General features: G+C 37.6%; 1 protein-coding gene and 1 long non-coding RNA gene across 7 annotated transcripts in view; one reads left to right on the top strand and one right to left on the bottom strand.

The window, feature by feature from the left end:
* LOC149111697 (uncharacterized) overlaps positions 1 to 17,688 on the top strand; it is a 62,128-nt gene extending 44,440 nt beyond the window's left edge. For 2 of the 6 annotated variants that reach the window (XM_089289190.1, XM_089289189.1), the window contains 5 exons: positions 311 to 409; positions 2,487 to 3,721; positions 3,855 to 3,907; positions 16,672 to 16,769; positions 17,011 to 17,688. In XM_089289190.1, coding sequence (XP_089145316.1) covers positions 3,884 to 3,907; positions 16,672 to 16,769; positions 17,011 to 17,164 — 276 coding nt within the window. In that variant the 5' untranslated portion in view covers positions 311 to 409; positions 2,487 to 3,721; positions 3,855 to 3,883 and the 3' untranslated portion in view covers positions 17,165 to 17,688. Of the gene's footprint in view, positions 1 to 310; positions 410 to 2,486; positions 3,722 to 3,854; positions 3,908 to 5,145; positions 5,303 to 10,805; positions 11,128 to 16,671; positions 16,770 to 17,010 lie in introns of those variants that run through there. The other 4 variants (XR_016207088.1, XM_089289187.1, XM_089289185.1 and 1 more) reach the window with 4 other exon arrangements.
* Positions 9,260 to 10,800, bottom strand: LOC149111698 (uncharacterized). Its single transcript, XR_016207091.1, has 3 exons — positions 10,712 to 10,800; positions 10,511 to 10,561; positions 9,260 to 9,763 (listed from the first exon to the last, which is right to left on the bottom strand). It is a non-coding gene; the product is annotated as an uncharacterized LOC149111698 (long non-coding RNA).
* Positions 17,689 to 25,354: the final 7,666 nt, after the last annotated feature.

Here is a 25,354-nt window from a genome sequence, read left to right as displayed (position 1 = left end):
AGGCAACATTCTACATTTTTCAAGGCCAAATATTCCCAGCTTTGTGCTCACTCAGACCAAAATTTTCAGTCTTTTGTCACCCTAACCTGACTATAACGAGACACTGAAAATCACAATTGTGTGATATCAAGTTGTAAGCTCAGTGCCTTGGTCTAACCAGTGAGCTTGTCTTGATGTATTTTCCATGTCAGATAAACACAGTTTTCAGTTGCCAATGTTCTAGTGACGCAAACTTTATACACGTTCATGTACTTGAGAATGGCAAAACTGAAGGCGAATTTATCAGCAGTTTGTTCCTATTGCACTTCAGGATGTAATTCTGTGGTACTGTGGAGGAAACCAGGAGTTGTTTTACATTAATTTGCAGCCAGTACAGATTACGTGTGAAGAATCAATATAGGTTGGACAGGTTAGTGTCATATTGTACTAATAAACACTTGTTCCTACGTTTTGAACTTTTGATATTGGCTACACATAATAGTGCTTTTCTTGTACGGGAGTGACTGTAGCAATACACCACTTAATTCACCCTGCGAGCGGAGCCTCTTTCATCTCTGTTCTTGCATATGTATCGTAAGAAAAGGCTCTGCTTGCAGGATGCACTTAATTGTATTATGGACTTTTTACCACCTAACGGACAGAGGTAGGGCAAGTCTGCCTATAAGTCTAGGAGGCTTTTAGCCTGATTCTCAGATGGTTCCGATTTCACACGCCTCCATTCTTTCTTCTTTGAAAGCTTGTTCCTAACATCATCGCCCATTGTCAAATTCCACCAATCCCAATTTGTCTGCTTGTGTTGCATAAATGTTTACAGGTTATAAGTTATGTTCATTCAAAGGATCATTTATTAAATTAAAATGGGGATGTTTAAAACACAAAATGGTGAAATGACAAAATGGTGCTATGGTTAGCCTGAATGGTGCTCTGGTTAGCCTAAATAGCGCTCAGGTTAGCCTAAATATCACTGACTCGACAGTGGTTAGCTCTCAGTAATTGTACCATTATCCCTTATGGACACTTGTATTCCACATTGACTCTTATTCATAGTGCCATTTTGTCATTTCTCCATTCCTATTTTAAATATGCCCATTTCAAACGCAAGTTTCATCGTTGTAGTGTTCAGGAGGCTAGATTTATTTTTGTTGCTGTCATTGTCCTTTCTCCTTCAATACGAAGCAAACCTATATAACAAGACTGAGGTGTTCAGCCTACCAGTCACAAATCCCAACTGGCCAACAATGCTCCCATTTGATTGGTTTGTTCACTCAGGTCTAGTTTTAGCATGTACCAAGTTGCTGCAAAATTTTGGAAAGCGATTGGGTGTAATTTTTTGTTTTGTTTTAGAAGTGAGGAATACCTTTTGAAGTAAACAGACACTGCACCTGTAGCTTCAGGAGAAGCATTTGAAAAGATAATTTGACTTTTTTGATTTCAACTTCATGATTTTGTTTTTCCACTTGCGAAAGCACAGCGCTTGTTTTCGAACTATTTACTCAAATTAAAATGCCATGTCTTGTACTTTTGATGCCACAAAAGAACATGGAGTCTCTTTATTCCTCCGTGAATTTGTAATGCAGTTGAGAAGTAAGTTTGGAAACTAAAACCTATAAAAGTCCGAAGATTCAAACGGACTTTTAAGATAATGTGCGAAATGACGATTCAAGCAGGCTGCAAAACAAAATGTTGTTATATATACAATAATATGGTTATTCCTCAGCCAGTTATCTAAAGGAGATTCCATAACATGAGGATTGGTTGCTGTTGTAATCTTGCTGCTAAAATTTAGTCAATCTTTTATGAATGCATTTTTTGTTTTTATTACATTCAGCCGTGCATGAGTCTTCCTTCTCGTTTCTACATGTAATGTCGATATTCAGGCAAAATCTCACTTTGCTATTTTTCAAGTTTTCTTTATTTTCTTTGCTGTATTTTTTCCTCGAATTTCTTTGCTCTGAATGAGCTGAATAGTAGAACAGTTTGAGAGGAATAACTGCATATTGCCCATAAATCCAAATAATTTTGAATATCCCACCGAAATCAGTCTGTGTTCGCAGGCTAACGGAAATTACCTCCTATGAGATTTGCTTTAGTTCTCAGCATGCTCAGCTAAATAGAAACAGATAGTTCGTTGATCACAGGCATCAGCTTTGCTATTTTAGTCACCAAGGGAATTTGAATGTTTTGCAAACTGACTGCCGAACGGATGAAGAGAATTCATCATTTTTGTTCTTCCAAGGGCATCTTCCAAAGTGTTCATAAAAGTCCTATTTTCACTCTATTTTTATTATTTGCCTTATTTTATTCTAAGGAGTGTCTCTGTTGTTTTAACGAAAAAACAAATGTTTTTTCTTCACGACCTGTACTGTTGTGCGACCGTTATTTCCATCATTACACAGAAAAGCCAGCAAAGTGCTTCAAAGGTTGGTGTGTCCTTGCCTTTTATAGGCTCACTCCGTGTTTAAGTTTATTTTTTATTATTTACTTAGTGCAATCTCAGCGACCAAAAACTCGCCAAGAATCTCATGGCAGGAATATTCCCACAACAAGTCTGTCTGTCCCCCTGCTGCATGAAGAAATGAAGTGAGGAAAACAAAAAGAAATTATCCTGCTTCTGCAAAAACCAAATGGCAAAGCCACTGCTCTCTATGCAATCAGATCAGAAGAAGATCAGAAGAATTGAAATGGTCATTGAGTGAAAATATATGGCTGTTGGTCAACCACAAAGTACATGTACAAGTAATTTCAACACAGACATCATTCATCTCCTCAAGGAGGAATCTTGGTTGTACTCTTGACAATATCAATGAGATGTAGATCTATGTAGATTATTATAATTATTATTAGACAACTAGTAGACTCTCCTTTGCTCAAAAATCCATGGGGGAGAACGCAAAGAAAAACGCAACACAAGTGGGCGGTTGTGTGCAAGCATGACATGCAAAGCCGCAAGTCAAGTTGCATGGGCATTGAAAGACGAGCAAAAAGAGAGACTACAGTGGTTTCATACAGCATTTCTGAAGCCTGGCACTCTGGTGATAGAGTAATTCTATTGGTTGGCCTATGAAGTTATGACGCACATCTGTCAGTAATCTTTATTATAAATGACATGCAGCGCACACCAAACTCTGTTGTAAAGGTTGTTGCCTACGGTTCGTGAAAATTGCACATTTGCCTTCCGGTTTTGAATTTCCATCTCTCGACCATTTTTGATAATTTTATGTTTTACACTTGTTTTAGAATGGCTGTGGTATTAGGAGGACTTTAAAGTAGAGTAGAGCCATTTGATAGAGCAGTATAAATATCTTTTAGACGTCATACTGTAGGTTTGGTTTCAGCTATTATCTGTTGCACTCTTTAGTGTATGACATTCTGCAAATGCCCTTAGCTCTCTTCTATTTCAACATATGTTTTATTTTTGTATTTCAATCTTTTCAATTAATGTAAATAGACTTCTGTATCATTATATTCTTGCTTTTCATCGATATTTTGGATAAAGATTTTGAGTAGGCATTCAGTTTGATCATTTTGTGTCAGCATGTAGCTGTGGTCTAACTGAGATCGGCACTGGCGGATAAGGAGAGAACTGTGCATGTTGGCCCCGTTTACTGGGTTCGGCGAAGTATATTCATCTCCGCGAGTCCGCATTTAATCTTTGGAGAGAGAAAGACAGTCTGGGAAAGTTCACAGATAGCTAATTTGCAGAATATCTTTTACATCGAAGGTGAGCTTGCTTTACATAAGCTTGACTGTGTACAAAATTAAGCATTCTTGATGTTTGAACGATGGTATCTAAGCTTATATTGATCAAAATGAGGTGGTAACTTATGCAAATTTGTGTTCACATTTTACTTTAGAGCTGACAGAGAACCTTTTCCTGGTGGAGATGAGTTACCTTCAAATGATCTTGGTAAGCAACATTACACAACTTGTTGAAATAAGTAAGCTTTTAATCATGTCAACGTTTGTTTAGCCTGTAGAACAGGCATTATTTTTTCGCATATTTTAGGTGAACAGAGGTGAAAGCGAGGTGAGCGTGAAGCATGAGTCACGCGCGAGGGGAAGAGCACAAAAAATAATGCCTGTACGCATACCGTTGTGCAAGATGTTCTGCCCCAGACACACCCTAAATGACCAGCCAGTCACAACGTTACATAAACAGTTGTAATCATGGGGCATTGTGGGCCAAATCTGGCACAGTGGAAAAACCACTGCTCATGTGCAGTAGATTAAGGTTAGTCTTTCCACCTTTCCATTTTCAAAATGGTGCATGATGAATCAAAAACGAACACATCATTGTCATGGCTCTTGGCAACATCTTGCTCACTCAAGGCCTTCAAAGACAACTGAACTACTTTGGGCAATCATCCGTGCTGATGTTTGACTCTGAGTGAAGGGATCGAAACAGTATTTTCAGTTTCATCAGGTGATGACAACACCTCTTCGGAGAGATAACTTTCAGCTATTCCAAATTCACTAAAGGTACTGTTCTTCTTTTCTTAAGGTCGTGTCAAGTTCACTAAGGTTTTGAACCGCAAATTTTTGTAGCTTGTTTATATTTACAGAACATATAAAATATGAATTTTTTTTCCATGCTGATGAAAATTTTTAAATGCTATTTGTTCATGGACTTCCGTATGGTTGCCTGAAGAAAGAAAAATGGAGGACGAATTCATAAGTAGTACACACTAAAGGCTACTTTTGTTGTGTTTTATAGCTTGTGTGCTATTAATTTGGGTCTTGTTTTGCCGCCTCAGTGCCTTGCATCAGCTGAAAACTTGTTATAAGGTTATAGAGGTTTAATATGGCATTGTAGAAAGTTGTATTGTACATGTACATGTAAAACAGCTTGAAGGATAAAATAAATTGCGCTTTGTTTGTTTTAGACTGTGTATTTTATGGCTCATGCTACATTGCACTTACTACGATTCTTGTTCCTTGTCTACGCAGCTTTGCTTGCGGCTGTGGGCTTTGTTGTTGTAAACATTTCTCCATTGCATCAACAAAGAAAGCAATCCGTCAAAAGGGGTTCTAGTTCCACTTACTGGGAGAACATTCGTTTGTGAAGGCTTGTAGGTACATTGGAATTCAGTCAGTGTAAAATGCAGACTACACTGTAGACTGCAGAGGTGGAAATACATACTGCAGACTTTTTAACTGGATCGTGTTTGATCAAGAGCTAACCGTAAACAGGCTAACTGGAGAACATATTCAGGCTGACCCTGGAAGGGATACAGAGAAGGGGTTTCAAGATACGGACTGCCCCCTGGGTGGCATTTCTTCCTGGAAAATTTTTGAAATTGTGGTCTTTGGAAATGAGATTTCCTTCATTCTGAGGCAAAGTTAGCCTGTTATGTTTTATTCTTTAAATTTAGGGGATTCAACCAAACCCCCTTAGATCCTCCCCAGCTAACCCAAGTGATATTCAGTGTAGAGCTATTCAGGCTAAACCAGGGTGCAGACTCTCACTTCTTTTAGCCTGAATGAGGTTGGTCTGTTAACTGTTAACAAACAGTAACACTTGAAAGGTCTACAGTCTGCATTTTACCCTCATTCTGCTTTTTTTTTTTAATGCGGACTGTTAAAACACCTGGAGCCTGTTTCTCGAAGGTCTCAGAAAGTTTTGCACTCAGAAAGCCGTACCAAAATCTCAAACCTAATGATTGCAGGGCTACTGTATTTGCATAAATTATTCTTAATACGAACAAAGGTTCACTCCATACAAGAAGTTTCAGGTATATACATACGCCTCTCTGCTTTTAGATACAGATTAGCTAAAACTGGCTTTACGGGCCTGAAAGTTTTACGGGCCTGAAAGTTTCATGGGGCTTTCGAGAAATGGGTTCTTGGCCTGCAGTCCACAGTCTGCATCTTACACTGGCCACATTGGAAACATGCCCTTTTTTGCAAAAAGCACCATTGTGAGAAAACACATGAAAACTGCACTATCCCTCCTCCCCCAATAGTTAGTTAAGTCTTGTTCCAAGCAAATACCGTATGTCATCTCTCTTAGATACTTTTAAGGAGAAGGTTTGGTAGCCTACACTGCAACAAAATTCTACTTTTTCATCTAGAGTTCCATCTAAAATCCATACCCTTGTAGACCCTGCCACCAAATATTTACCCCCCCCCCCCCCCCCACTGGCCCTCCAACCATCATAAGGGGTCACCACCTTATTGTAGAGGGATGACCCTATGAGCTATGTTGGCTAGAGCTCTGTACTTCTGGTAGGTTGAAGGATAGGGATAGGGACCAGACAAAGTTGGGTGTTGAGCTAAAGGTTGATAGCCCACTCCTGTAAACAATAAGACTATAGCAGAAACAGAAGACATTCAAATCTCTATCGACATCAGTGAAGTAACAAGGGCTCATTTATCATATGAATATCCCATTGTATTATTTTTATTCAGATTTTTAGATTTGGTGTGATATCTCACAATTTTTACTGACTTAACCAAGTGCAGATGTAGATATCATTACACAAGGCTTTTGGAGCAAACCCCTTCCTCCAAAAACCCCACTGAAAATGCCTGTTCACCTTCACCCCCCCATCCCCAAATGAAAATACCAAATTCTCTACACAGTTAAGCCATCCGGAAAACACTTTACGGTAGAAGACCCCTTTGAGTCTGAGATTGAATCCTCAGTCTTTCTCAGAAGTAAACAGACTACAATGTACCAACAATGATCTTTGTCACTCTGCCATTTTGTAACAAGGATAACTGGTTTAGTATATACACACTCAGTGATCTTTGTGTTTCAAGCTCTTGGTGTTTCATTATATCTGGGTAATAACAGTTCCTCCAGGAGGGCACATTGGATACGAGATGGTAGATGGCCAACGAGGTGCACTAGATATGACTTGGCTATAATCATCTCATATCCAACAAGCATGAGTGGAATATTGTTTTATTCAAAATGCCCCCCAAATATAGAAAACTCGGAACTGATATAAAAATGTGTAGTTCCAGAAAATATCCATACCTCTCCCTCGGAAGGGATTTTTCTAACACCTCCCCACCCCTCTTGAAATTCCAGTTAAGCCTCATACATTTCTTTAAATTTTTTGGTCTCATAGAACCCCCCACCCCCCAGGAAATTGCAACCCCTTCTGTGAGGGGGAGTATGGATATTTTCTGGAACTGCACAATCAAAAGAAAAAAAGAAAAAAGAAAAAACACATGTATGCTTTGGACCATATGTTTAGAGCATTGTATAATGGCTCATGACCCATGATGCCTAACCTAATGAAAACTCTCTAACTGTATTGTGCAATGATCATGTTTTTAAAAATGAGCATAATTCACTCCCTAACAAGTGAATAATGCACGATCCAAACAAAAACAAAATGGCCGGCAAAAACTTGTGTCTCACCAGTCTTTCTGAAACAGAAATCCTGAGAATACAAGAAGATACTGTACCAGAAAATACAGAAGAGTTTTCAAAGTCTTGAATTTTCAATTTTTTGAGTTATTTTTTTGTAAAAAAGTACCTCTTAATCAGCGTGTCGGGTATGTTATGGACAGGTCAATGGATGAGTGAGAGAGTGAGTGAGTGAGTATAGTATAGTATAGTATAGTATAGTATATCTTTATTGCGCCTTGCTCTCCAAAGGGAGGTATTGGTCTGTTTACAATAAAGGTTTAACAACCTTTGAGTGAGTTAGTGAGTGAGAGATGTATGTATGTCACACCAATCAGATTGGATCTACTATAAACAGCCAATCAAATTTTTTGTTGTAAAGGTAAATGGTATGTGAGAAGATTTGATCCCAATAGAGTTCAGAACGGCCATATTTACTCTTCTATGAAAGAGGAGGAAGTATTCATATATTGGGTTTACTTCGACATTTTCTGTGGGTTAAGCTGAGGATTTTAGTTATGAACGAGATGAGCCTTGACGTTTGAAACAGTTCATCAGTTAGTAGTATGCAAATAGTAACTTGATACTTTTGTTTTTCATAAGGAGTAAATTCAATTAGAGGTCACGAATCATCACTTCTAGTTCTTAGGACATGTTTTAGAGGAGACGAGACTATTTAGATTTGAAAGAGTTCTAACATTTACAATAGTAAGTGCAGGTAACGATTGTTTTGTTCTTGTTACATGCAAACATAACGAGAGACTTTTATTTTTTAGTTACGAGGGGTAATTTGACACTTCTGTTTTTCACAAGGTAGTAAATTCAATTAGAGCTGACGAATCGTCACCATTCTTTTCCACGAGATGTTTGCTATCTTTAGTTACTAATGGTAACTTAACACTTTTGTTTTGTATATGGGAGTAAATTCAATTAGAGCTGACAAGTTATTGGCTATTGTTTCCAGGATATTAAACAAAAAATGAGCTTTCATTTCTGGATGGTTTTTACATCTCTGCAGTAGCAGTTTAATAGTTTTATTTGATGACATTCATTTCAGTCTGATATTTTGAAAGGTAAAGTATGAAAACTGTTCAAATGCTCTTTGAAGACTGCGTGGCACCAAGTTAAAGTGTAATTTAATTAAATCAGACTTTCAACGTGTCAGAGAGGTTTTTTTTCTCTTTCTTTCTATTTTCGGTGAAGTTGTGTTGTGTTGTGTAAAAAGGGTAAACTTACGACCCGTATAAAATGCAAAAAGTCTCTTATTTAACTTGAGTATTTTTGAGCAAAAATTCCTCTTGGGGGTTGGAAGGGCTATGTGATCGATGAGTTAGGGAGTTATGCATGTGCGCGTGTCACACCAATCACTGTGTGGGTTGTATCAAAGAAGGAATCAAATTGCTGTTAGAAAATAAAATGGTATCTACATTAATCTGGAGACCTGTCAGATTACTGTAGTTTGCTCAGTCAAACATTTTATGGCTTACTAATGCTATCTTACCATGACTGATGTAACATTGCATGTACATGATAAATTCCCAGTTTCTTTCTTGCTTTACATCGCAAATTGTCAAATTAACCAAATCATTACTGCAAACTGCTCCATGAATGCTCCTATCTCCGACACTTAACAAAAACAAAATAACTCTTGCACGCCTTGCGTGCCTATGTTCACTTCAAGTGAAAATGAAAAATTTGATTGAACAATGAAATTGTTTTGCAAACAGACTTTTCATCTAGATTGCTGGTTTGAACAGTGTTAAAAGACCATTTTGCTAGACTGTGATTAATGAGGATTTTATCATAGGTTAATTAGATTTGCCATGTTAGAAGATTCTGTAAACAATTGCGCTCATACTTCATGCTGCGTGCCTTGTTTTCCATGCATGAATTGAGAGGTCAATTAAATTAACTTTTAATGGTTTCCTTTTTGTCTGTTGTTGACATCACTTTGTGTGTATATATACTAAAAACTTGTCAATCTCAGCAAATAACAGCCACTACATGTATTCACCTCGATTTCAAAGAATACTTATTAAATATTGCATAAACTTCCACACCAAACTATTATGATCTACAAATTTTTAAGAAGGCAAATCCCAACCAAGTTGTTAACCAAACTATAATATTTTTCTGTCTTCAAACATTTTGTGTTATTTATTACTGGGGAATCCTGAAATACTTTTTCCATGCATTCGGTACCTTAATTATGTGAATATTATTTAATGTCTGATTTGAAATTTTTTTATGAAAGGGGACACATCATTTAGTATCCTTTCCAAAGAGGATGACATTCATTTCATCCATGAACAAAAGTTCTTCTTCTACATGGCCACACTGTCTCCAGCCAGGGCATCGAATCATTAAAAGCGAAGAGGAGAGCAGTGAAAATCTGGGGTTTAACTGTGTAAAAAGAAAGAGAAAAAACATGTAAAATTAAAATTTACTTTGGCTTCACCCTTTCAATACTTATTACATTGCAAGAAGAAATGCAATTAACTAAGTATCATTCCGGTTGATACATTACACAATACTGTGTAGCGCATTCAAGACTGTCCAACTTTTTTCAACCATCTGGAGGAGACCCCTAATCTCATTGTGAATACCTCAGTCATTTTGCTAGCTTTGTAACTGGGAAATTTAAATCATGTAGTACAACATAATCACGAAGAAAATCATAAAGTACAACTAAAGGATTGTTACTCCTTGGGGTTTCACTCAGTAAAAAATATATAAATAAAAACGTTTAATTAACCTCATCATCAGACTGTAATTAAACCTCAAAAAAAGTTTGTCTTCAGGTCAAAAGAACTCTTTCAAAACCATGCAATTAATGGTCCATTTCAATAGCAACAAAACAAAAAAACCTGGGGTACATCTGTCATATGATATCAAATTCTTGCACCACTCCAAGAACATTTGACGTGGCTTCTATATATGAACATGGCGGACAAAAACCAAACGGGTCTCTTTCCAGAGCCAAGTAAAGATATGACGGGTAATTTAAGCTGATAGCAAAGAATATCTTCAGCTTTCAAAATTTAGACTCATCGAGCCAAAAAGTTCCCGAAGCCACACATAAATTAGAAAATGGTACCACTTGCTAAAATCAGCCATTTACGGAACAAAAGGAAGGAAAACTTGACTTACCTTATCAATTCTGCTGTGTTGTTTGTGTTTAAGTCATCTGTACACCAATATCTGCAGCAGAAGAGTATTGTAAATGAACAAAGCACGTACTTCCTCTTGGCACTGAATGAACACGACACCAACGGACAAAAGAAATCATCACACAAAGAATAACACTCGAAGAAAGCGGCAAAACCAGCCTAACATTTGAAACATACTTACTTTTGCTTCATCCGAATTCTCTCTACGACAGAAGTTCCAGCTGGGGAAAAAAAGTTCACAATAATCCTCACTGTTTGATGCTCCCGTGTGCAAAATGTTCAGACATTTTTCATGGTGGTGTGCACCCGCAAATTGTCAGCGGAAAGCGCTTGAGCATGCTCAACGGATTTTTCAGCCAATCAGCGATTTTTCCACCCTTCCGCCAAATCTGCGTATTTCCAAGGTCTTGTTTTCATCCCTAATTGGAGAAATTATTTCTGTGGGACTTAAAATGGAAAGGAAAAGCACAAATCAATATTCAGTTGGGCGCAGAATGGAATATCAAGGTGTACAGAGTCCTCAAACCTTTCTGGTGAGGAATTTTTCCTTCCTGGAGTGCAACCGCCGCGAAAACATGACGATTGGTGCGCTTTCAAGTGAGTTTTGATAACAGATCGCGGATTTTAAAGCAGCTTCCTAGACTTTAGAAAACAAAAATGGTAATGTACCGTATTACTTCGGAGTTGAATTCAACTTCTGAAACGATTGGTAAGGCCACGACCGATAAAATGACTGCAAAAGTTGTCGGTAAAAAGTCAAGCTTTCGCTTTCGCGTGAAGAATTATTTGAACATGCGGTTAATGCAGCGAAGCACGTCTGCGAAATTTTGAACATTTTTTTGCTTTTAGATAGGTTTCCTTGCTTCGTTTATGTCTTGAATGAAAATTTATTGTTATTGAACTTCCTGTCACGATTCCTTCATTTGGTTGCCGTTAATTGGGAATTTTAGGTTTAAAAGTGATTATAACATAGCGCGCGCTAGTCCTATCTAATTCCTATTGAGCCACCATGAACAAATTAAGAATTGGTTCATGCTTAGCGTGCGTATGTATGGGTTATTGACCAAGTGTGAGGTCAAGATGGCTGGATATTGGCCAAGTTCTTTTTTTTGCGTGTTTATGGACCGAGACGGAGTCGAGGTCCATAAACTCGCAAAATAAGAAGGAGGCCAATATCCAGCCATCTTGACCGAACAAGCTTGGTCGATAAAAGATTTATTATATGGCTTTCGGGGAAATTTTTCTTGCGGGACACGGCGGGTAGTCCCAAGCGGGCAAGATAGCTCCATCTTGCCCGCTCGGGTAGCCAATCACAGCGCAGGATTTCATTCATCTTGCCCGCTCACGGCACTAGCCATATAATAAATCGAATTATGGGTGCACGCGGAAAGTTTGGAGAGCACGAAAGAAGCGTAACAGTCGCACGAGGTGACAGCCGAGTGCGACTCTAGCTTCTTGAGTGCTCTCCAAACTTCCCAAGTGCATCCATAACTCAATATATGCACAGCTGAAAGCATGAACCAATTCTTTTATAACATGGCGACAACAAATTGGGTGCTAAAACATTTTCGTTTGTGATTGACTACAAAGTTGTCTCAATGCACGGTGAAGAAAAACAAAGCTAATTAGGATCCTAACACGCCACAATCAGTTGAGCAACGGTTGAGCAAAAACGCTTAACCTGGTTTCTAAAATTGTCAATGAAAAAATCGCTTCTTTGAATTAATGATAATGAAAATGTAGGCAGACAAAGTCAAAAATACTTGATGAAATTGAAGATAAAGAAAGTCAAAGGCTTGAAGTAGTGTTTGGATTGTTCAGAATAGTGTTCACGTTGCCGAAACTTAAACAAAACTGGAACTCGCACTAAACTCGACAGAAATTTTGCAGTTAAATTGCAACTGCACACGTCATCTTATATACGCATGACCGTGCATATGTAGAGATTTTGTTCATGATGGCTCAATAGGAGTTAGATAGGACTAGCTTGTGCGCTATGTTATAAATCTCTTTTAACAGTAACTGTCTAATTTCTTGCGCACTGATTGGCTCATTTTTATCATCAATAAGAGTACAGACAGATAAACTTTTAATTTATGCAAGCTTTCAAGTTCAATTTTCAGCTGTTAAACTGTCAACTTTTTAACCAATTAGATTTTATGGTCTGTTATAAGAAGCCAGTGAAAAGCGAGAAAAGCTATTGCCGATGTTCACGTCATTTTGAATAGAATTCTCTTATCTTTGTTTACGACAAGTTTACAGCTTCTTTTCCCTGCATTTATTCCCGGTATTTGGCCATTTTGGGGTCTTGTTGTTGTTAGAAAACAAATTGATGTCAGTTTTTTATGCGTCTGTCCTCTTAATGATGATAAATTTCGTCTTAACATTGTCAAAGTTTACTGCAGAACCACTCGTCTGCGGCTCGTGGTTCCACAGCCACTTTGACAATGTTATGACGCAATTTATCATCAATAAGAGGACAGATGCATAAAAACCTGAGGTCAATTGTTAATTATAACATAGCCTCAGTGAAGCGTGCAATCAGATTGGCTAATAAGCTCGATCCATTTGCCCATAGGTTGCACGCTGACGTCAGCTCGATTATTTTCACTTGTTGTCGGCTATTTTTTTCAACGATGTTGACACTTTGTAAAACATGATTTCTATTTTTCCTCTCCTGAAATGTGGAAAAATCTACTAATTCTTCCAGAGATGAGGAGTATTATGCCTGCGAGCTACCAAACTTTGAGCATAAGTTTTTTGCTGGGCCTCCAACTAAGAAATTGGCGAATTTAAGCGAACAGGAGTTGAATCAGCTGGTTGAACAAAGGCACTTGGCACTCAGAGACGAACCAAACAAACAATAAACTGGTCTGTATCAACCTTTCGAAGTTAGTAATGCATTGCAGAAATTTTAGAGAGAATTTTTTTAGCAATTTGACAACAAAATTCAACACAAGTTTTCTTTGTAAAACTTTTCAGGCACAGAAAATGCTTTTGGCGAACAAAACTTGAACATGACAAATCTCTATTTGTGAAGTCTTGCTTACGAAATTCTTCTTTTCCAAAAGTGTTAAAGGTAATAGTTTTTCTGAGCTTTAATAAAGGTAGTTTTATCAAACATTGGTAGCCTCTAATGAATTATTTCAGTTCCCGGGTTTTAGTTTTGCTCTAACACTCGCTGCTCGATCGTGAATTGAACTCTTGAAGAAACAGCTGCTTGAAGGAAAGACTGCATCGTGCACAAATATAAGCTTTTCTGACATTTTCCTTTAGGCCTCAGTCTTCTGTTCATTTAAACTTATTTTACCAAATAATGAAAGTGACAGAGATCATTTGTAAAAGCCATTCATGTGTTCAAGTTCAGCCTTAGACGTGCCACTCATCAAATTTAAAACAAAGTGGAGAGGAAAACGTAACCTGAAAACCTGCTATTGATAAGAGCATCTCCAACAGCTGAAAGTCAGGGGTGTTTGTTCGCTTTCTTCTCCACTCTCACTTTTAAGAAATTTCTGGTTCCATATTGTTCTTTTCTTTTGTGGAAGAGGCTGTGAAGGACAGAGAGCTCAACCACCAAAAGCTTCAACCATGTGCAGTTTGCTTTCAATTCTTCAGAAAACTGATCCAAATTCAGGGCTCGACACTAACTTTTCAACTTACTAGCCAAGTGGCTAGTGACTACTTAGATGTTACTAGGCAAGAACATTTTTTGACTAGCCAAGCGTTGAGGTTGGCTACTTTGTTACATGAAAACTAGTTTCAAAAAAGTTCCAGTTCCCGAAAAGACTTTCAGGACTCTGCTTTTCTCTGAGGCTTCCTTGGAAAAATATCGAGACCCCCAAGACGTCACTGTAAGAGTTATCGAGACTTCTTCAGAGACAGGCACTGTAGAAATGTTTCAAAAGCAAAACAACTTTCTGAACAATACTGTAAACTGTCACTGGCGAAATTCCACTGCTAAAAACAGCTGATTTAAATGTCGAAGAAAATAGATCTTTCTCATCTAATTATTTCTGTAGTGGTAAGTTTGTAAGTATGCATACAACAACAAATCCCCCATATATTGTTACGCTAAATGAAATGTTATCCCTTACAGTTCTGCACTATTTTGCGCATAAAAAAAAATTCATAACAAAAACAGAGCATTGATGTGTACTTGCAGAAAATGCTGTCTAGTTTGTCAAATATTTCTTTCAACAAAATTAACTTGTTCAGTTCCCCGTTTACGTACCACACAGCGAAAAGTAGACATACGTGTTGAACAGCACACGCCTGGTACCATGACATGTCCACAATGAAATTCTGACATAGTTTCCGAGAACAGTGTAAATTTTGTGTTTGTCTTCCTTCAAGAAGACAAACTAGTTCAGCCAATTTCATTTTGTTGACTAGCCAAAGTGGCTAGTGGAAATCGAAAACCCACTAGCCAAAACTAAATTTCTACTAGTCTGTGGCTGGTTGGCTACCGTTAGTGTCAAGCCCTGCAAATTTAAGCTTAACCAATTTTTGAGAAATGCTTTTACCGACTGCAATTTTCATTTCTTGTCAGCTTGATATTTAGGTTAACTGAGCAGTTTGAAATTGTTTGTTTGCCCAAGAAACTATTAACTCGCCACGAGCCAAGAAAAATTTTAATATGTCACTTTGTCAGATTTTTGAATGAACATTTTCACATGGTTTATCACACTTTTGTCTTCATGTAAGCCGGACGAGATTCAATATAAACTCTCTCAAAAGTCTCAATGTTATAAAAGAAATGGTAAACATGCAGTGTGGAACTATTGAGTTATGGATGCACTTGGGAGGTTTGCTAAGCACTCAAGAAGCTAGAGTTACACTTGGCTATTGTCTCGTGAGACTCTTACACTTCTTTCTTGCTTAGCAACCTCCCACGTGCATCCATAACTTGATAGTTGCACACTGCACACTTATCGATCATTTCTTAAACAGTATTTTTGCACACTGGATTTCTGAATATTTAATTTTCGACAAGCTCCGCGGTTTGTTTGTTTGTTTGTTTAGTTTATTTGCTTCGTTCAAATATATTTGTTCGAGTCTTATTCAGCTATTACAGAACTCCTGAGAAAAGAACTAAGTGGGCACTAATTTGACACAGTCGAAACTTGATTTATCTCAAAAAAATTGGCTTGTTTTTTCTCGTCTTTTTTTAATTCACTGCACTGTAATATTTCATCGCACGGTAAAAAAATTATCTTGTTTCTTGTTTTTAAATTGGTTTTTACTTGTTTCTTTGGCTTTTATTTTCCGATGTCTTGTCATTATGTGTTATTTGTTATGGTAAAAGAAAGGAAATTCTGTTTTATTTGGTTTTGTTTTGTCCCCTGAAGGCAATAATAAACTTATTTTTGCAAATTCAATTTTCTCGGCTTTTGTCGTGCTGCAAAGAAAAAATTTGTCTTTTGCTCTTTAATATTAGTTTTACACATCAAGTTGAGTTCTTTTTGTTGATATTTTATAATATTTTGGCCCTTCATTCAACTATAAATAAACGATGTCTTAAAATCTGATCTCGTGTCTGTGGTGTAATACTGGGCATATGATCTATTTTTGTGCTTCCTCTTGCTATGAGATATTCTAAAAAACGCCTGGGAATGAGGAGTGGGTGGCAGGCAATTTCATGCAGGTGTCAATGGGTTAAAGGGCAGTAAGGAAGGAGGCAAGTTCGCAAATAAGCAAAGGGTTTCTCAAATAGCTTCATCCACAGAACAAGATGATCCAATTTGAAAAACATTTGAGGATCATGTGATGTAAAGTAACCAATTGGGTAGCCATGTTCATATTTGAACACCGGAACAGCTTGAACAATGGTATGGGAACAGGCGTTAATTTTTTTTCTGCTCCTCTCTTCGTGCGTGACTCATGCTTTGCATTCACCTCGCACTAGCCTCACTTTCACGCTCGCCTCGCTTTCGTCTATGTTTGCCTAAAATATGCAAAAAAAAATATGCCTGTTCTGCGGGCTACGTTTGTCCCTCGGATCATAAACTAAGTGCTGAAAATTTGTTTTCCTTACTATCTTATTATAGTTGTCTTAGCAGCACTTTGTTTCTTTTAAAATGTGATTTATTAACGTGGAACACATTGAAGAAGCCATTTATGTGGTGTGTTTGTCTCTTGCAGGCTCTATTGCACCTCGACTTCTATTCTCTAAGTTCAACCCCTGCTCTTGTGATGCCTCATCGGCAGCATTCTCTTTATTCTGGGAGTCTCTCAAACTTGTAAGTCCATCTCTGGTGCTCAAGCTTTAGTTGTATAAATGTTGTCATGAAAATATGGACTAAAGCAGACTATATTGGCCAGTCAAATTGTTAGAAGAAGTAATTTGATAAGGTTATTGGTTTGCAAAAAATGTAACATTCTAAGCCCGGTTGCTATTAGGGTGTTTAAACATAATTTCCAAATAAACAGGTGCAATGTTCTCATGATAATACACAGTAACAAATATTCTTTTGTCCATAGGAATGTTGATGTTACAGTTGTGACCTCTATTGGGGAATGCATACCCATACAGAGTGTTCAAATGTGGGGATCAAACATCTCTTTTGGCACAGTTGGTGGAAATCCCTTTTCAGTTTTGGGACAAGGAGAGATGGATGGTGGTGATGATGCATGAAAGAAGTCGTTTCATTGTTTCAGTAGAAGAACTATTGGAGTTGGCTGGGTCCAATTAAACACCACCAACAACAAACTTTTCTTCGTTCGTTCTGCTGTTTTGCACCAAGTGATTAATATGGTGGCAGTTTGCAATCAACAGGGACCTTCAGAAACAATGGCATGCAGATACATGAAAAGTCTACATGTAGTGTATGCAGGCTTCCATTGGCCTTTCCTCCTTTGTAATACTAACAAATATCCATATCCACCTGGGCAAGGAACTGGTGATGACATATTTATGACGGGTGCTAACCTAGTACAGAATTGATAAAAATGCATTGGTTTATGTGTGACATTTTTGTGGTTGATAATTTGTTGATAGTTTTAATAATTATTTGTTTCTCTTTAGATTTCTCTAGAGAGAAGTAGACATGTAGCAAACAAGCTCTCATCAGTCACATGGCTAGAGAGTGCCAACAGCCCAAGATATATGTACATTTAATTCTGCATTAGAAAGAATTGTCAATAAAACTGTTTATTGTCTGTTTGTTCTCTGTACTGTATGTTATGGTACCAGTTCCTATCAGTTATTTGTGGGGCCTAGGGGTCCATGCCCTCCCCCTTCCTGTGATTAGGCCACCTGGTGGGATATAGGGCCAATAAGAGAGCAAAAAGAGAGGCTAACATGGGCAGATGCTGGAAATTCAGAAACAATACTTCCCTTTAGTGACCTCTAAGTCATGGCAAGAGGGTTATTTTGGCAACCTTGGAAAAATTGAACCCCCTGAAAAAGTAATTACCCGTGGTGAAATGGGACAGGGCCAGGGTAGGGGGTGGGGAAGAAATACAGTATAGTTCCCTCAGCCCCACTCATAAATCCACCTATGATTTGAAAGTACTCATCAGGAGAATAAGAAAATGCTGGGGGACATGAACTGTGGGGGATTTGATAACACTTGTGTTTCTCTCTTATTCCTGTTCATTCCCTCTGGAAAATAGGGCCCCGACTATTAGCTTCCATCGCTCTTGATCTTTGGCTGCCCTCTTTGCCTCTTCCCAGGTCATGCTGATGGTCTTCAATTCAGCTTGTAGAGTTCTTTTCCATGTCAGACGTGGTCTTCCTCTCCTCCGTCTCTCCTGTGGGTTCCAGTTCAAGGCTTGGTGGGTGATAATTGTTTGCTCTGGGTGTATGGTATGTCCACTCCATCTCCAGTTTCTACTCTGGACGGTGTCAGTGATGGGCTCCTGCCCGGTTCTTTGCTAGAGTTCTTGGTTAGAGATGCACTCTGGCTATCTGATATGTAGAATCTGACAGAGACAAGTGTTGATGAAGACCTGCAGTTTGTGGTCTAATTTCTTGGTGCGCCTCCACGTTTCAGCCCTGTACAAGAGAACTGATATGACATTGCTGTTGAACAACAAACACTGGTGTTTGATTTGTCTTATAAACATTTATGAGTGTTTTACTAACTTTAGGAAATGCAGAGAAAAATGTTTTTCTCTCCTGTAAAACACACTGCGAGAAAAAGAAAGGAAAATCACTTTTTTTTTTTTGTTTTTTTTGTTTGTTTTTTGTTTGTTTTTATAACAGGGTAAATTTACTATATCATTACAATAAACAATTGTGCACAGTCTGATTTAAACTGGTTTTAAAAGTACGCTTTATTATAAGAAGCAGGTTATTCTTGAGTTGCAAACTCAAAACCAAAGTGTATTAACCGTTCTGGCCAATTACACATGGTTTACTTCTAATAGGATGACAAAGTGGCTAAGTAAGTCAAGTTTTTAAACCTCACCATGTAGGATAGTATTGCAAAGCCAGAGCAAATGCAGTAAAAGAAAGCCATTTTAACTCACATTTACCAAAGCCACATCCAATCTTGACGCGCTTACGCTCTGCATCACCTATAGGTATTTTCTTTGAGTTCTGATTGACTCGCCAGATCACAGGCAGACCACCCTATGTGTCCGTGGTTGATAATTGTATAGAAACAAAGAGAATCTATGAGGGTTATGAATTAAACTCTGAAAATTGCATATCTAAATTGCATATTGGTCTGAGTATCCCAGTAAAGTTAAATGAAACGTTAATTGACACTCACTCGTGTGGTGTTTTTTCACCTTCCTGGGTCATCTGAAAGGTCTTTTTTACGGTTAAGAGAGGCAACCTCGTTCCCAGGGTCCTCTCTCTTCCTCCCTCGAGAAAGTACTTTACCACAATTGTGGAAAGCGTGAAAGAGACCTGTCAAATACTTATTAAACAAATGCCAAATAATGTATACCAAATAATGTATACCAAATAACAAATAACAAATAACAAATACCAAATAATGTATACCAAATAACAAATGCCAAATGTATGGGGCCTTTTTACGGACAAAATATCAAAGGTCCATACATCAATGTTATGTTAAATTGGTGTTCCACCTCAAAGTCCCTTTTTGCCACATGAGCTATTTTATTTTCTGCAACAATCAGTAACCCTGCATGCAAAAAAAGCTCTACATTGATTTTGATTTGTTACTTGATCCCATTAGTGCCACTGCATTTGGTTGGGGATACATGGTCCCTACTTCCCAATTTTTTTAGGGGTTTATGTGTTCATCTTTGGTGCATGTACGATATATTGTTTATCCATTTAGCTGTAATGTTATTGATGTGTCAAATAAAACATATCTTGGCTTGGCTGACCAAATGCACACATGCATCAAAACGTCCGGGTGTGTTCGATTTTCGACATGTAGTGAAGGCAAAATGATGTACATAATGTAACTTACAGCTTACTTATTAATTTTTGCCATAGTCTAATAAAATTAATTATTAATGGGTCACCCAGTTCCTGTTGTCCATTTTAAGGTAGAGTTCTGTGAGTGACCGTCCAGTAGTATGGGGCCGAAGGGCCTATTGAACTGGGGGGTCTGGGGGCATGCCCCACCCCCCCAGAAAACGTCGCAAAACTGAGGCATTTTTGTAGCGTTTTCCACGATTTTTAGTGGATAAATGTAATTGTATTGATTGGATTTAAATGATAATGCCTTGTTTACTTTGCCAAAAACCTAAAATACATTGAAAATAGTCCATCGGGTTAACACCTCCATGATTGTCTTTAATTACATTGATATTGGCGGCCATCTTATGGGAAGTGTTACATGCAGGGGCACCCAACGGTTCGTTTCGGTAAATTATCTGTTCGGAAGGCCTGTAATCCCCTCAGATTTTCTGAAGAGAATTGTCACCTCAAACTTTCATGATATGAGAAATTTAATGTCTGTTGTTTTCGAATTGTATTAAATGTCGTTTTGGATACCGAAAAAAGGTCAGCTATCATTTTCGGAAAGGCGATAAGACCTAAGGTTTTCGGGGAATGGACAGAAAAGCCCTCATAAATTCGAGAATACTCAAGTTCCCCTGGAATAACCGAACAGATAAATTTTTCTTAGCGCAACCTAAAATTAACCTACAGAGCTTTAAAAGTACTCCAGATAGCCCAAAACAGCGTTTAAAGCATTTGAGAGAAAACGGTTGTTGGGTGCCCCTGAAATAGGTCAAAATGCTGATTTCACGTTAACGCGTGACGGCAAGGATGTTGATTTCACTTAGAAAACAGCAAAATGTTGATTTAACGCAGCGTATAAGCTCAAAAATGTTGATTTCAGGTCTAAATAGGTCAAAATGCTGATTTCACGTTAGCGCTTGACGGCAAGGATGTTGATTTCACTTAGAAAACAGCAAAATGTTGATTTAACGCAGCGTATAAGCTCAAAAATGTTGATTTCAGGTCTAAATAGGTCAAAATGCTGATTTCACGTTAACGCGTGACGGCAAGGATGTTGATTTCACTTAGAAAACAGCAAAATGTTAATTTCACGCAACGTATAAGCTCAAAAATGTTGATTTCAGGTTTAAATAGGTAAAATATGGCGGCCGGAAAATAGTGTTAACATCTGGAACTTACTTTGGTTATCTGGGACAATGACTATCTGCACTGAACAAATAAACATCAAATAAGCACTTTTCAGCAACGTCTTAAATGGCTAAAAATCACGAGATAAATACATATTTTTCGACCAACGCGATCGTAGCTTTATGTCACGCACCGCCTAACAGTTTAACAAATTAACCCTTCTGCGCAACGTACGGGTCTCCATACATCTGCATGTCCGCTGATCCCAGAAGTTCAAAACACTACAAATCATGCCGATATGAAATAAAATCAAAGCAACCTGGATCACAGATCTATGTTACAATCGATCGCTACTTGTTGGCCATTATTATCTTTAAATGAAAAAAGCCGAAACAATCTAGTTACCAGTTCGAGAAACGCGAGCAGAACGTGATCGCAATGCATGCCGGGAAGGCTCTTTACACCTCGTGCGCGGGAAAACATGGCGGTCGATACAAGACAAATTTTATCACTCAAAAACCAGTTCTCGCTTTCCAAACTTTGACACTAGCAACGCTTGGCAAATGGGCCACAACTCACCAGAGGGTATTTTTCTTGGGCAAGAACTGCTCTTGGACTTTGCTGCCTGGCTCGATCTGACTTCGAACGCCGATAACACGATTACGGTATATCAGCTACCTTCGAAGTTTCACAACACATTTTGATTCTTTAAAACGTGCTGATGACTTACGGGTTTATCGAGGCTTTATGATGCCTCTCAACCACCAGGCAGGCACACAAGGTACTTTAACACAATGCTTAAGATATTAGTTGACAGAGCTCTAATGCGGCACATCTCTTTTTAGTTCGATGGTATTTCGTTTGCCGCTCGATCGATTCACGTGTTGTGCTCACGTCACAATAGCCGACGTAAACAATCTGTTCCCAGATTTCCGCTCTATATATGCTGTGAGATTTGATTTTGACTTCATACACTATAAACAGTCTGCCTGTTTGCTGTTCAACAAATAAACTCCTAAAGACATGGCTAGGAAAAGCCAAGTATTTTTGCATACGTTTTTCACCCAAATCGTCACTTAGCATGGTTTTGCACTCACCCCTTCAATTAAAACTGCAGTATTAAGTGGCTGCCAAGGTGCTATTCAGGCAGGTACAGCTTGTAACCCTGGCAGTGCAATTTACTCTGAGAGAATTTTTTCATCCACTTCTTCTTTGCACAATTTTTTTGCAGTCACCCTCCCTTGCATGAATTTTTGTTTTTCCCCCCTCCCCGGCCATCACTTTTCTAATGGTAAAGTATTATTATTACCAGAGTGATTTTGCCATCATAAATGTTACAATTTTGCAGTAGGGAGTGTATCTCCTTATATTCCTGTATGCTGTTCTTAATGCTATACAGCTGTCATGCATTCAACTGTATGTCTTTACAGTCACTTTTGGGAAGTTTCCTAAGGCTATGTAGAGTTCCAGTAATTTTGTAAAAGGTAGTACTTACTAGCATATGTTATGAAAAGATGGTAGGAAGGAAAATAAGTACATTGTTTAAGGTAACTATATACCTTTAGAGATGTCTCACATCCAAGCGAAGTAATACCTAAACCCCTATATCAAATTAAAGCTCAAAGAGCTGGTTATCAAACTATACCAAGAATTTTTGTTAAAGAAATAATTGTCCAGTTATCCAGGCCCCCTAATGGGAATATCTAAGTCAACTTTTGAAAGCTAAAGGTCAAAGTGCCTTTTTTTTTTTTTTTTGCTAATTTAATTTGTTAAATTAAGTGCTATCCGCCTTAACACTGTGTCAGCAATTTGTCATATTCAATTTCAGAACATTTTCGAAAATTATGAGATTGAAAAAAAGTACCGAGTGATTACAAAAATCTCTCTTGGGGAAAAATGTTTCAAAATAAAACATTCCCGACATGTTTTTGTTGTTTATATATGTCAAATTAGTTCCATCATAGCCTTAAAGTCACTTAAAGACACTGCATTTGATTCTAAACCATATCTAGAGTAAGACTATATAATTATATCACTTTCAGTCATGACTGCATAACCTTCATGACCTGAACTAAAGGCAAGATCAAGATCAGATCTTGACTGACTGTTTTTTAAGACAAGGAAGCTTGGGATTGCATAACACCAGATAAACATGTTTGCCAACTGAAGATAACTTGACATGCAATTTGTGTATACTTTTTTTTTTAACCAGCACATTTAGTATAGACTAAGGACAACAAAAGAAAAGCCACTAAATGGAACATCCCTAGATAGAATGCAAACAGTTTTTTTAGTTTTTCTTTTTTAATTTTAACCCTAACCCTACTCTTTTATTCAGTTTTAGACTGTGACTGAAGTTTTTTCTGATAGGCCTATTGCAATAGTGGATGACATCACTCCAGCAATGAAAGGAGATCTTTCAGTGTCATTTGTTTATTTGTGACTATACCAAGTAATGATAAAGATACCAAATTTAATACTCCAGACCTGTTATTTAAACTTTGACAACCTTGTATGTAAGACAACTCAGGAGACTTGCATGAACTCTTCAGATCATATGAAATACACCACATGAATTGTACTCAACAATTAATTATACAAGACACAATTACGTGTATGGTACTGATAAACATGATGCATGTGCTGACCTTTCATGAAAGCATACACATTGCTAATGAAAACGTTGAATTAGCATAAACCAAATGACTTTTAATTAATTAAATCAGGAAAAAGGAGACACAGAGATCTAGAGCTAATATACATACTTGAGACCAGATTGGGTAAGATTTGAGTCCTAGATTGAATGTTTTTTTTAACATGTAAGTCCCAATATTAATACTACATTTCAAACCAATTGAAACCAGTGGAAGTTCACGAAATAGTTTAATTATTTCAGTATGTATTGCCTGTAAGGCTTATTACCCAAGGGAAAGTAAACCAACTCATCATTCTACATGAAAGAGTTGCTACAGGATTAAGTTTGACTCAAGACAATAACTTATAGCTCCTGAACTTTCCAGCTTGCAAAAACAGTCATGTGCAATAGCTCAAGGTCTACTGTAGTTTCTTGGGAAATGTTTTGAGGAAATTCAAATTACAGAACTACATTAGAGGTGTAAGAGGTGAAATTTTGGGGGGCTAGCAAGAATGACTTTTGGGCAAGTACATCATACCCAGAGGGTACGCCAAAAAATTGTTTTTAATTTCTCTGCACCCTGCTTATACCTACTTTGGGAGATGGCGCAATCCATTCCAACAAAAGAAAACTTCATTAACTGCATCTTCAAGTTAGATACAAGTTAACTCTCTAACTTTACACAAGGTACTATACTGTTAACTTTTGATATTTTTGGAGGAGATATGGTAGAGATTTAGGAACCGTCAGTATATTTTAACTGCTGTATACTAATGCCCCACAAAAATCATGGGAATTCTTTTATGTAGGAGTCGCAATGTTAGCTAATAAAGGATATAATGGTTCATTAAAATGTCGTCTTTCTGATCAAGCAGGTAGCAGAGAATAAAAATGTCAGCAAAAAGCACAGAATACAGTTCTGTTACAGGATCAAAATTTCCGTTACATCGAAAATGCATGTTATTTGGTCAATGATCAAATCTAGAGGTGGATACAGAAAGAGAGAGACATTTTTTTTTTTTTAGCAAGAACACAACTTCTGACCCATTTCAAATGAATATCCTAAATATAATGAGTGATGATTTGGAATGTCTGAAACATTAACTACCCTGAAAATTGAAAAAAGAAACATTTAAATGGAAAGAAGTAAATGCTGCCACTTGAAGTAGAAACAGCCCTAAGCATTTTAAAGTGCCTATGAAGTAAAAACTGATTGCTGCTTATTTGAAAGGCTTTTCAAATACAACGAAAAAAGATATTCCAAAAAGGAAAATGCCAATCTTCTTTACTTTGAGAAGCCTTTCAATTAAACAGCAATTATTGTTTACTTCATACGCACTTTAAGCTTGTTTGGCAAGAGAGGAATGATACAGGAGGGAGCAAAATCTTTCACTTTATAATTTCTGGTTGTGACTCATGCAAGTCAAACCAACATAAAACAGAAATGCCACAAACAGCTTACTTGTTAGGGGTTCAAGCAAAGTTTCCAACTAATTTATTCTTAAATCACAGGAAACAATATTTTGCAAAGAAATACTCAATTAAGGCTCTCCAATAACTACATACCATGCACTTCAATTGTACAATCTGGTAGCAGTGATTGGCCTTTAATTTCAGGGATTGAACATTATTGTACATAATTTGTCCAAATACGAATAGTCCAAAGATGA

This window comes from Orbicella faveolata, unplaced genomic scaffold (assembly GCF_042242905.1).
Source record: "Orbicella faveolata isolate gen_17 unplaced genomic scaffold, um_ofav_v1 contig_2, whole genome shotgun sequence".
Classification (NCBI taxonomy): domain Eukaryota; kingdom Metazoa; phylum Cnidaria; class Anthozoa; order Scleractinia; family Merulinidae; genus Orbicella; species Orbicella faveolata.
Note: the sequence above shows the minus strand (reverse complement) of the source record. Positions and strands in the feature narration are given on the sequence as shown.